General features: G+C 37.8%; 1 protein-coding gene across 2 annotated transcripts in view; it reads left to right on the forward strand.

The window, feature by feature from the left end:
• Positions 1-13878, forward strand: part of mctp1b (multiple C2 domains, transmembrane 1b) — a gene marked incomplete at its 5' end in the record, with an annotated part of 19050 nt that overhangs the window by 1241 nt on the left and 3931 nt on the right. Inside the window, 8 exon segments of one of the 2 annotated variants that reach the window (XM_035668589.1) lie at positions 1772-1810; positions 3093-3257; positions 4824-4954; positions 6559-6745; positions 7168-7261; positions 7447-7549; positions 8617-8719; positions 8926-9027. In XM_035668589.1, coding sequence (XP_035524482.1) covers positions 1772-1810; positions 3093-3257; positions 4824-4954; positions 6559-6745; positions 7168-7261; positions 7447-7549; positions 8617-8719; positions 8926-9027 — 924 coding nt within the window. 2 annotated transcript variants of the gene reach the window in all.

Genomic DNA, 13878 nt, shown 5'->3' on the forward strand with positions numbered 1-13878 from the left:
ACAGTAATTATTGCTGTTTTCACTAATAAAAACTGTATTTTGACAGTTTACCAATGCTTATACACTGATAAACTGTATTTCAATGTTTCTGTTGTGAAAACTTCCAGAGTTATGCAAAATATCTGTCAATTAGCAAACAAATCCATGTAAAATTACACAACAAATACTTATGTTTAACTAATAATTAATAGTCACTGATTTTACATAATTTTAGAAATGGATTAACAGTATTAAACTTGAATTTAACAGTAAATGCAAAAAATAATTACAGATTTGCAATGTAGTAGTTTTTACATTTAGTTGTTTAGTGTAATTTTAGAATTTAGTTATGGTTGTAGTTAGGGTTAGTTAAAAAGTACAGAAACTGCCTATAAAATAGACGCAGTGAATGCAACCAGTCACTGAGGGTCACAGGTAGACAAAAGGTTGGGAATCTCTTTACTAATCCATTAACAAACTAATTATTTCAGCTCTACCAGATTACAAACACACATGTGAGAACACGAACTCTTTCTCTGTGAGTTCTACTTTAGTTTTCGTCGGTAATGATGAGTGTTTGTGCTGTTTCCTGCAGCGGAGGGAGGTTAAGGCGTATCGGTGGAAGCCGTACGTGAACAAAGTGAGTGTAGCGGTGATCAGACTCTAGCTTCTCCCCCGATAGACCCATTCCCCTCCACCTCTTCGTCCAGTGAGGATCAATAATATTATATAATAGTTAGTCTTTTAGCTGTTGTTGGTTTCAGTTCTGTTTTGGCTTCATCGTCTCTCAGCAGGTCTTGAAATAAACATGAAATATGATAAAGAGTCTCCTCACCACTGACGTCAACGTGGCATCGATCAGAAGCAACTGTGAATAACTAATTGTGAAAACTACTGAATACTTAAAGGGGAACTCCAGACATTCAGAAACTCACCGGCAGAGATATTCAGACTTTATATCCTTTAATATTGAATTTTAAGTACCATTGAATTGATTGCATTTACGCATTTTACTTAGAAAATTATCTGAATTTATGTGGTTTGAATTTACCACGTTAAAGTTTTGAGAGAGTATGTGTGAACACAATTTTACTGTCTGATGTAGATTAACTAGGTTATTAGTTCTCTTTTATCTGTGGTTGTCTTTTCAACATAGATTATCTTAGCATGTAGCATATCTCAGTATGGGAAGGGAGGAAGTTGACCGAGGCTTGCTCAACTGTGATTGGAGCACAGAGCAAAAAGGGGTGGGGCTTATATATATATATCCCTGATCAGTATCTGTCAGAAGAGGGACTCTGAAGTTGTCCTCAGCACTAAGATATGAACCACAGTCTGTCTCGTTCATGTTTTATTCAGCACATAAATGAATTATAGGCTGCAGTCAGAGAGGAAGACACAGAGAAAGAGAAAAGAGGATTAAAGATGTGAAATGAGTCAGCAAACAGCAACAGAAAGCAGATTCAGGAGAGCGACGACACTGAAGAGCTCAGATGGATCAAAGCTAATGAGCCCGTGAGGTCGTGACGATGAATATTCAGCACCGGTGGAGTGTTTCTCTCTTTTTATTAATGGAGCTGAACTGAAGTTAAGCCGTACGCCTCCCCTCCATCACTTGTTTTAGCTGCTTGTAGTTAGAAATAAAGCCGTCCTATAGCGCCTCCTAGTGGCTGCAGTACTCCTGCTGTGCATTGTATTCTGTATTTAAGGTTGTTTTTTGTTTGCAGCCAGTTAAACCATTAGTCTTTTCCCACCCTGCAGCTGAATTAATGTATTTTAATGTGATATTCAGACTATGCTGCTCAGGAGGTCCTGGAAACGATCCACTAAGGTAAAAAAAAACATCATCATCATCATCATTGTGTGTTTGTGCCGCTTTCCATTAACTGTCACTAAAACCTTCACACTGATCACCTCTCTGTCTCTTTTTGTTCATGTTCATCTCAGATATTTTTTATGGCGTCAAACAGACGTTGCACACGTTGTGTTTGGAGCTCCTTAGATGTTGATTGTTGCTGTAGCTCCTTTCCATCCACTGGCCCTGTTCTTCTAAAAGTTGATTTGTTCTTTTCAACTGAAGTTATCTTAAAGGAAAAGTCTAGCTCAAATGACTCAAATACAGTCATAATTGCAGTCATTTCTATGTTATTTTGTTTGTTTTGTATCTATTTTTGTTCAGTCCCAGCTCTTTGATATGGCTGTGTATTGGAGAGAATCTGCAGGGTTCCCCTGGACATTTAGAGACTAATTTTGACCAAATATCCTGGAATTAACTACCGTGAACCTTCAATTAAAACCCCAGTCTACAGCCGTTCACACCACTTGCAGTGGAAAAAACAGCTGTAGACGGTCACATGTACAGTCTGTTATTAATGATCACATTCACATTTGTTGTGGTTACTATTGTTAATTATATGTACAACAAAGACTTTCTACCTCTTATTTTAATAGGCTGATATGTGAGAATATTAATTTTCTGTGGAATAAAATAAATTCTACTTGATTTTAACTGTTATTTAAGGGCTAAATTAATGTTAATGTCAGTTTAATGGGGGAAAATTATTTGTGGTGAGAACAGCAGTTCACACCCCGACTATCTTATCATCTATAGGCGTGGATTTTAAGTTACACAATTAGTGCTTCAGAATATCCAGCAACAATAGAAACAAAGAACATGCAGGAAACCAACAGACACTAACATAAAAACATCAGATATTTGGATACAATGATGTATAATTATACAATTATAGAGCTGCTGTACAAAACCATCAAACTCTGTATCCACTGAAGTTGTCCCATTGTTCCTTTATCATCTCATTTATCCCGTTCAGTTCTTCCAACATCTTTCAACATCAGCAATTTCATCTGAAAATATGATTATATAATTTCTCAACATGGCTCCAAAGAAAGGATCCATTCAACTCCAATCTGACAACAGTTCCAGATCGATAGTTTAAGACAGATTTGAAGCAGTGAAATCTGGGCTCAGGTCCAATTCTAGACATCTAAATCAAGCTAACATACGAAGAGCAGGGCCCTGCATGCTGTTCGTCTTCTTCCTCACATTTGACACATAATGTTCAGTGTTTGTATCTGTGTGTATGGACCAGCAGCAGCAGTCAGTGCGTCTCTCAGAGCTGCATCGGAAATCCCAGCTCTGGAGAGGGATCGTCAGCATCGCGCTGATCGAAGGCCGGAACCTGATTCCCATGGACCCCAACGGTCTGAGCGACCCATACGTCAAGTTCAGACTGGGACCCCAGAAGTACAGGAGCAAGGTAGGCTAACGCTGACCTCGGTTCTGGTTCCGGTCAGTAGTGGTGGAGGAAGTACTCAAGTAAAATATACCACAGTGTAGAAATACTCAATATGTTACTGAATGTTAGCATCGACATTTTTAATTAACATGTAAATATATCACGTTATTCTCCTTAAGGACTCAGAGAATATCCTAAAGTACCAAGTGTCCTTCTCAGTGACCACTACAGCCTCCTGAAGGACTATAAAATCTTTCGAGAACCTTCTAAAGGACGTAGAACTTTTCAGTCATCACAAGGATCTCTTAAATGATATAGAACCTCCTCAATAACCCCTAGAACCTCCCAAAGGATGTAGAACATCCTCAATGATTACTAAGATCTCATAAAGGAACTGTAGAACCTCTTTAATGATTACTAAGATGTTGTGAAGGACCTCTTGAATCTTTTCAATAACCACAAGAACCTTCTAAAAGACGTAGAACCTCTTCAATGGTCACAAGGATCTCCCAAATGACGTAGAACCTCTTCAATAAGCCCCTAGGGCATATCAAAGAACCACTAGAACCTCCACAGTGACCACTAGAACCTCCCAAAGGATGTAGAACCTTGTCAATGATAACTAGGACCTCTTAAGACAACTCCATTACTTCCTCAGTGCCCACTATTGCCTCCTGAATGACCTATGGGTGTAGAACCTCCTCAGTGATCACAAGGATCCCCTAAAGGATGAAGAACCTTCTGAATAACCCTAAGGGCAAACTAAAGGACCTCTAGAACCTTCTCAATGACCACTAGAACTTTTTGAAGGAACTGTAGAACGCTATAATGCTCACTAAAACTCTTAAAGGACTGATAGAATATCCAAAAAATATATAATTATATATATAATAATAGTGTGGACTGGTAGCTGGAGGAGGTGCCAGTTTCACCTCCTGTGCACTGCCGAGGTGCCTTGAGCAAGGCAACCTAACCCCAAACCTGCTCATGAGGCCCTGGTAACGCGGCAGCCCCATCACTCCACCATCTCTCCCCTTTGCATGTCCACATGTGCATGAAGTAGTGTATTTCAGGCCAGTGTGTGTTGTGTATAAAAAAAGAGTGAAAAGAACAATTTCCCCTAGGGGATTAATAAAGTATATCTTCTTCTTCTTCTTCTTAATTATTGATGCATTAATGTGTCTAATTTTAATTTATCTTGAAATCTAGATATTTTACATATGTTACTTTGTGTAACGCTGGGTAGCTTGTGAATAACCCCCAGGGGATCAATAAAGGTGTATTGATTAATTAGAATGTATTTGTTGATTGTGTTTTGTAATAATCAGAATCTGCAGAGTAATTCAAGTTATCAAACACATGTAATAGAGTAAAAAGTACAATATTTTCCTCTGAATTGTAGCAGAGTTGATGATGGAAATACTTGAGTATGGTAGTAGAAGTAAAGTACTCAACAACATTACTTCAGTAAATGTATTCAGTTACTCTTTATCTCTGGTTTCCTCAGGAGAGACGCTCATGTTTGAAGATGTAACTTGTTCTCCTTCAAATTAAGAGCATGTTTCTCATTTGTTTTTGTGTGAGCAGACAGTGCCAAAGACCCTGAATCCACAGTGGAGGGAACAGTTTGACCTTCATCTGTACGAAGAGACAGGAGGAGTGTTGGAGATCACAGTGTGGGACAGAGACACTGGGAGGAGGGACGACTTCATTGGACGGTCAGATTGTCTCATTAGTAAAATAATAAGAGTTGTTAAACCAAACATAAATTGTGTTCTGTGTTCACTAGAACTTCCTCAATGACCATTAGGAACCATTTAAATAACAATTTACTGTCCTCAATGACCATCACTTTCTAAAGTACTCATTTAATATCCTAAAGATCTTCTCAAACTTTTTAAATGACCTTATGATCTTAGAGGAACTACACATTGTTCAATGTTCAATAACCACTAAAACCACTGAATGAGGATTCAGAATGTAGAACCTCCTCAGTAACCACTAGACTCTCTTATAGGACATAAAACCTTCTTCATGACCACTATGACCTCCTGAAGGACCACCAGAACATCCTCAATGATTATTAGGATCTTGTAAATGAATTGTAGAACCTTTTCAGTGACCCCAATGGTCTCCTAAAGGATTTAGAACCTCCTCAGTGGCCACAAGGACCTCCTGAAGGACCACTTGAACCCCCTCAATGATCACCAGAACCTCATCAGTGACCACTAAGACATTCTGAAGGACCTCTAGAACATTTTCAGTTACCACAAGGATCTCCTAAAGGATGTAGAACCTCATCAGTAACCCCTAGGGCATACTACAGGACCTCTAAAACCTTTTCATTGATCACAAGAACTTTCTAAAGAACGTAGAACCTCATTCTACATTAAGCACTATTATGTGTAACAATGATGTAGGTAATGAAATGAAGTAGAACCCTAACATGTGTGAGTGTGGTGTCATTCCACCATGAACCTCCAGCTTCAGAGCTCCTTGTTATAGATTACTGACTCTACCAGAGGGATGAACAGTGTTCTTTCAAAATATATTCTCTCGTTCTGTGTTTAGATGTTGGTGGTGGAGAACACTGTGGAGGCCATCTTATGATTCATTTCTCATACTGAAACCTTTCAGCGAACATCTGTATGTTTCACTCTCAGATGTGTTTTCCCTTTCGGGTTAGTCACAAGGGACGACAGGTGAAACTTGGTTAATGAAGAGTTTAAACCAGTCACTGCGGTTTGGTTTGGTTTCGTATATAATGTCAAATGAGCACTCACTCAGTCACGTATTAAATAATTTACAGCAATCCACGACACACAGTGTAAGACAGGCAGAGAAAACACAGTGGACAAATATATAAATATATATTTAACCCTCTAAAAGCAATTATCATGGTTTATTGACTTATATAACCTTTTAGCTGAGGTTGTACAGATTTTAGGCATATGAATCATTTCAAGATACTTAAAATGTAATTGTTAAAACGAATGCAGTCCTACATTAACACCTATTTTATGAGGTTATAATATTCAGTTTTTTGTTAGTTTGAACTTTGTTCTGTTATACAGAGCAGTGTTACTCATATTTAATTTATATTTGTTGATATAAATGGGGATGCATGAAAAATGTTGATCAAAAAAGAATGAAAACAGAACAATTAATTTTCTGTCGACTAGCTTTTACATTTGAATGTTTTTTTAACTAAAGCTGTCACTAAGTAAAGTACCTCAGACTTGTACTTTAGTAACTAGTTACACTCCACTACTGTACACATGTGGTTGATGAGCTGAATTTACGTCCTGTGTTCGTCTTCCAGATGCCAGCTAGATCTTTCCACTCTGGCTAAAGAGCAAACTCATCACCTTGAGCTGCCGCTGGAGGAGTCCCGGGGCTACGTGGTTCTGCTGGTCACGCTGACGGCCTCTGCTGCTGTCTCCATCGCCGACCTGTCCGTCACACCGCTGGACGACCCGCAGGAGCGCAGGGAGATACTCAAACGATACGTAAGCGCTCAGTGAACTGCAGACTGTTAAATGATACTGAATCTTACATATGGAACATTTAAGTAAAAGTATTTCAATATTATCAGCAAAATTCACATAAAGTATGAATAGTAAAAGCAACATTGTTTTGCTATTATATAAACTGTTTTTGGATTAATAACTGCTGCATTATGTGTATGTTGCTGTATTTTTTAACCACCCTATTAGAACCACATACGTCTAAAAACTTAATGAGCTCAGAAAACTGTTTCCAGCTTTACAGCGAAGCATTTTCCAGCTGATCAAAGAGGGTTTTTAACAAGTTTCGGGAGCCAGGAAGTGAGCCAGGCGGGGTCTCACACAGGGGACCACACAGGGAAGAGTTAGTCACATGGAACAAAACACTGCGGCATGAATAACATCTTTCTGTTTTCCTTATCCAGAGTTTGTTGAAGTCCTTCTCTAACTTCAGAGACGTGGGCATCGTGCAGGTGAAGGTGATGAGAGCCGAAGGACTCATGGCTGCAGACGTAACTGGTAATCAAAATACAATCCTCACAGTGCTCATACCTCCTGTACTGTACTTTATACTCCTTTAATGTACTTTATACTCCTTTAATGTACTTTATACTTCTCTAATGTACTTTATACTCCTCTAATGTTCTTTATACTTACTGTATCTCATTCTGAGAGTAATGTTAAGTGTCACTCATGTTTTCCAGGTAAGAGTGATCCGTTCTGTGTGTTGGAGCTGAATAACGACAGACTACAGACACACACTGTTTACAAGAACCTCAATCCAGAGTGGAACAAAGTCTTCACCTTGTGAGTGTTTGTTTATCTCTACTTCATATCGCTTTGTTGATCACTCTGTGTACATTTATCACCCTGGTTACCTTTCATTGTACTGGTATACTCTTAGGGGGCTGCAATGATACCACTATCAGTACTGTGCTCATGTTACGTAACTTCTCGTTAGTTGAGGAGCAACGTCAGCAGTTTGGAGATATTTTAAGCAGCTTTTACAACATTAACAATCAGAAACTGAGGAACATATGATGAAAATAAAACTAGTATTTGTATTCATATATATATTCATATAGTATTCAGTACTTTCCCACATAGCCTGGAAAACGTGGAAGTTTAGAGACTAGTTTTCTAGTCATGGAAACACCTGGAAATTGATTAAAATGACCAGATAATGACCTTATCCCTCACTCAGATTGGCCACCTAAAGATAACACTGAGACACCCTCCATCAACTCTCCTCCGCTCCGTTACAGGATGTCACAAATATATTATAATCTGGCCCAAAAGATTATTATTTTTTCATAGCAGTTTAAACTATCTCTTCATATGAAGTCACAATAAATACGGAAATATTTATATTTATTTTATTATATTTATATTTTTGCACTACAGCAGACACCGCTCTTATAGAGGATGAATGTTCTGTAAAATAAAGTAAATTCTACTTGATTTGACGCAGAAGAATTCAAGCAAAACTGTAGTAAACTGTAGTCAGTTTACTGAGATCAGCCACAAAACACTAAGTGTCCAATCACCTACGAGGCCTATCGGTAAATCATATGAGCGTTTGTGAGCAAGTGCTGTTCTATGTTGTCAAAAAAGAGACCTGGAAAGGTCCTGGAAAATGATTTCTTAAGAAGAGTGGGAAGTGTATCAGTAAGTACCCAAATATAAGTACTTACATTACTAGTTACTATTTATATTTGGTCTAAATAAAGTGATACCAGTGCATCACTAATATACATACATACAGACGATGCCCCCAGCTGGCCTTTACACAGAATGCAGGTTGAAGACTCACTGTATACTGTCAGTGCTCACCGTCATCCCTCCTCTCCTCCCTCCCTCCTCTCTCTCCTCAGTAATGTGAAAGACATTCACTCGGTGTTGGAGGTGACAGTGTTTGACGAGGACAGGGACAGGAGTGCAGACTTCCTGGGGAAAGTGGCTCTTCCTTTATTACATGTGAGTGCGACCAGAAAGAAACTACAAAGCTAAAGAGTACAAAGATATCCAGATACTGGCGTTTAAAGGGTGTAAACAGAGTATTGCTCCTTTAAATCATCAAATTCATTTTAAAATATTTAAACAAAGACATCAGTAGCACATAAATACAGGACATAGGTAACATATAGGCAGTAAGTTGGACTCTGACTGTGTCTTTGTGTCAGATCCGTAACGGCGAGCAGAAGAGCTACGTGCTGAAGAATAAAGAGCTGACCGGTCCAACCAAAGGAGTCATCTACCTGGAGATCGATGTCATCTACAACACTGTGAGCGTCACATCCAGTGGTGGTGGTGGGGGGGGGGGTTTAATAAGTACATTCAGTCCTTAAATGTTCTACAAGAAGGTTTTTACTGGTTATGAAACAGCCTCAGTTTAATACTGATTCCTCTATAGCAGTGGTTCCCAACCTGGGGGTCTGGACCACTAGGGGTCGCCAAAGCTTCACAGGGGGGTTTGAGACCTTCTTGTGTTTAAGGGGTGCAAAAAAACTAAAAAATAAACACAATAGGTCTTTATGTCAGCTTTTTGTTCATTTCTGTGAAGAAAAACTAAAAGAAATTGTCTTTTTTAAAGTTTAGACTCCACTGGGAAAAAAGATCAGATCTTGATCTTGACTGGAACTACTTTTGTGCTTTTAACGCTGCTTTTACTCCAGTAAAGTATCCGAGTACTTCTTCCACCCTGCTATCTGCTCCTGTCTGAGTAACGTTTGATTAAACTAGTTAATGAATCCTGATTTCAGCCCTTCAGTAGGAACCAATGTGCGGCGGGTTGAGATAAAAGGATAGTCGGAAGGTATTGAGAGACGGACCTGTATTGTTTTGATCTTCTCAAGAAGGAAATTGTTGATTTAATCGTTATAATAAAGTTATTTTAAGTTTTAATGATGATCTTCATTAATTTAACTCACATCGAGCCGTTTTCAAAGGTTTCAGTAGGAACCAATGTGCGTCTGTTTGAGAGACACAGGTAGTCGGAAGACATTGACCGACGGACTCGTATTGTTTTGATGTTTTGTTGATAAACGGTTGAAATAAATCAATGAATCAATAAAGGGTCTAACGATCCACGGTGGATGTGCTCCGCAGTGTTTCCGCCCGGAGGCTCTCACCGGGGACACCGACGATGTGGGCGACCCGCCTCCAGGAGTCGCTCCGGATGTTCAGGTCCCGGTACGTCACACAGGTGGAGTCGTACAGACTGGGGAACCCGGACACCGCCATTATCAGCTGGTACTCCATCTGCTCACTCTGCTGTTTCTGTCGGAGCACTAACACTAACCCTCCTCCTCCTCTAACAACAACAACAGCGCACTTCCGTTTCCGGTCAGACTCGAAAACGACTCCTATTGGTCGACGTCATGAGCTCATTTGCATAAAGTCTTTACATTTACATTTTATACTGCTTATACTTTATTTCACTACATTCATTACAGTTGGTTACATTACAAGGTAAATTATAATAACGTTAAAATATGTATTATATTACATTATCTAACAACTATATACAACACAGAAATATAATAAGAGTCTAAAGTATGTTCATTATAATCAAATATATGACAATATATAGATGTATGTGTATGTATGCTGCAGTATATGACAGATAAAGGGTTATGAATAATGAATACATTATTAATAACTGAATCCTTAAAAAGAGTATTGCACATTAACCAGAGTGTTATAATTTATTATTACATTATTATATATTATTACCATTATGATTTATTATTACATTATTATATATTACTACATTATATATATTATTACATTATGATTTATTATACATTATTATATATTACTACATTATTATATATTATTACATTATTATATATTACTACATTATTATATATTATTACATTATGATTTATTATTACATTATTATATTATCATTACATTATGATTTATATTACATTATTATATATATTACATTAGATTTATTATTACATTATTATATATTACTACATTATTATATATTATACATTATATTATATTACTACATTATTATATATTATTACATTATTATATATTATTACATTATTATATATCATTACATTATGATTTATTATTACATTATTATATATGATTACATTATGATATATTATTACATTATGATTTAAATATATATTATTATATATTATTACATTATGATTTATTATTAACTATTATATATTATTACATTATGATTTATTATTACATCCATATATAAAAAATGTAATGAGTCATTCTGCATAAAGAGCACTTTTACTTTGTATTATTGAAATCACAATATGACCAGGTGGCATTTCAAATCACAGGAAACTTGCAGGTTAAATGTGTCAGATAGATTTCTAATGAGGTTCTGTAGTTATTCCCAACTAATGTTTTCTCCAGATGATGAAAGCCCAAAAATGTCCATCATCATGACTTTAAATGAGACCGTCAACCATCCAGCTGTAGAGGTGGAGGGACACTTCAACCATGTTACAAGCTCAAGGTAAAAAAGCTGTAAATGAGCACTAATAAGGAATCTTCTCGCAGAGCAGCATCCACTTCGACTCCAGCTGCTGACCTGGAGCCAGTCTCACTCTGCCTGTAGGGGGGGGCGACGGTCGCTCCTGGCTCCCACAGCAATGATGAACAGACAGAAATGTATTTTGTTAACAGAGATCAAATCATCGTTTATTAAATCAATGATTATAATCAGTTCTCCTGGAATTTTCTTCACAGTTCAGAAGCAAATTCAATATATGAGACAATTCTGTGTTAATGTAAAGAACTTTAGTATTAATAATCACAGCGCTGGGCAAACGAATAGAATACCAAGTATAACAGAAAAAATGATTGTTTATTATTTTAATGTGAATGTTAAAGTTATAGAACTGTAATAAAAGTCATTATCTGTGAAATGACAGTAATTATTGCTGTTTACACCTGGATAAAAACCTGTATTATGGAGTTTAACCAATGCTTATACACGTAAACAAACATTTATGGTCAACTTCCCATCATTATACAACATATCTGTCAGTTAACTAAACTAATCATTAAGAATTACAGCAACTATACTTTTTTACTGGTTCATTATGTCCACTGATTTTACATAATTAATAGAAATGTTAACAGTATTAAACTTGAATTTAACGTTAATCTATTAAATAATATCTGCAAAAAATTATAAGATTATGTAAATTTGTTTTAATCTTTTAAATCTTTTAAAATTTTTCTTTAAATATATCAAGTAATTTTATGATTATTTACAGTACAGAGTTTTGACATTATTTTACATTTAGATGTAATTCACAGGATAATTTTGTAATTTTTTATTAATATTTAATAATTTATAAAGCTGCCAGTAGTCATTTTTATGATGTTAATTTTTTGTAAGATATTTAATGAAACTCTTCACTTTATCCTGAACAGTAGAGACAAGATAATCTGTGAACACATCAGGTTTCCTCCTCGTGCTGCTAATGAATGAAAACAACGCAATCAGAGCGTAGAAAGATAATTGATTGTTGACTCAAGCTGTGAAGATTTTTCATAAAAGGCTTTCTAGTGACGGATGACTGTGAATTAGCATCCACTTATAAATCACCATGATACTAGCATCAGATAGCCTGTCTATTGGTTCACTGGATCTGTCTTCTTATTAAATAAACTGTAGAATAATAATAACATAAAATCAAATGTTAATAGTTTCAGAGGTAGATTATCTCACGAGGAGTATCCAACTTTGAACTGACAGAAAAGTGCAAAATGTGCCGTGCTGATTTCCCCCATAACACACAGAGACACACCAAATGTACATGCAACAAGTTGGGGAAAATCCCCGTCAGTTTCCCAGACTGGTTTACGACTAAATAAAGCGCACGGGGGTCAAAGGTCAACGAGCATAAAAATAAAGCCCCAGAGGTCGGAGGATTGGAACTGTGCAGCGGCAGGAAATCCTAAAACCACACAAAAGCAAAAGGTCAGAAAGAACGGTGGAGTGAGGTTAGTGGACGCTTCCAGTGGTGGTTGGACTCCACCACGACTCAGTGCGACAGACCACATTCTTATATAAAGAGAAATTATAATGATAAACATATTATTAAGTTATGTTCATTTATTATGAGATATAATGGAAACATATTATATATTATATATCATTATTAAGAGGATTATAATGAATACATATTATATATATCATTTATTATAGAGATTATAATGAAACATATTATTATATTATAAATATCGATTAATTATAGAGATTATAATGATACTTATATTTATTATATCACATTCCCCTGACTCATTCAGAAGAATTGAGGCCTCCGTTACAACGGCTACAGAGACAACATACGAAGAACACGGGCTGTGGGGCACGTCCACCAGGGGGGCCCCCGAACCCCCGGAGCAGCCCGAGAGGACCCACCCCACAGCAGGGAAGGCACAGGAAGCCGCCATCACCCGGACACGCCCGGACCGAACAGAAAAGGCACAGAGGAAAAAGGCAACTGAACAGAAAGCAAACAGACCCACGGCAAACACCGCAGAAGAAATACAAGGGCAACAGATGGCTACCGACAGCCCGGCCGCCACGAAACAGCAAGCACAAGCCCACACCCAGCCAGGGACGCCATGGAGGGAGGGGGCGGAGGAAGGCCGAACAGGAAAAGCGGAAAGGCAACCAAGGGACACAAAACAAAGGCGCGACAAAAAAGCAAAACGAGCCGACGCGGAAAAAAAAAAAAGTGGAACGCCCGCCCGAAGCCTAGCAGCCCCACCAAAAAGCAGACCAAACGCAGCTCGGCACACTCCACCAAAACAAGAAGGAACACCGCCGCGCACGCCGCCGAACACAAAACACCACAGAGACGAAACGGGATAAGAACAGCCGGGCAAGGCCAGGCCGGAAAAGGGCCCAAAAAACAACAAAAAAACGGAAAGCAAGGCCGCACCCACAGAAAAGAACCATCAGCCAGAAAAGCCACAAGAGAAGAGACTCCCGAAACAGAAGGAGCAGAGAAAACACGACCAGGAACACAAGGCGCCAAACAAAGAAAACCTCAGCGAGCGAAAGACAAAGGAGCACATAAAGAAAGAGAAAAAAGAAAAACCCCGCAAACGGCCCGCAAAAACAAGGAAGAGGAGCA

The sequence above is a fragment of the Morone saxatilis genome, unplaced genomic scaffold (assembly GCF_004916995.1).
Source record: "Morone saxatilis isolate NCDOM2014 unplaced genomic scaffold, NCSU_SB_2.0 Contig21, whole genome shotgun sequence".
Classification (NCBI taxonomy): domain Eukaryota; kingdom Metazoa; phylum Chordata; class Actinopteri; family Moronidae; genus Morone; species Morone saxatilis.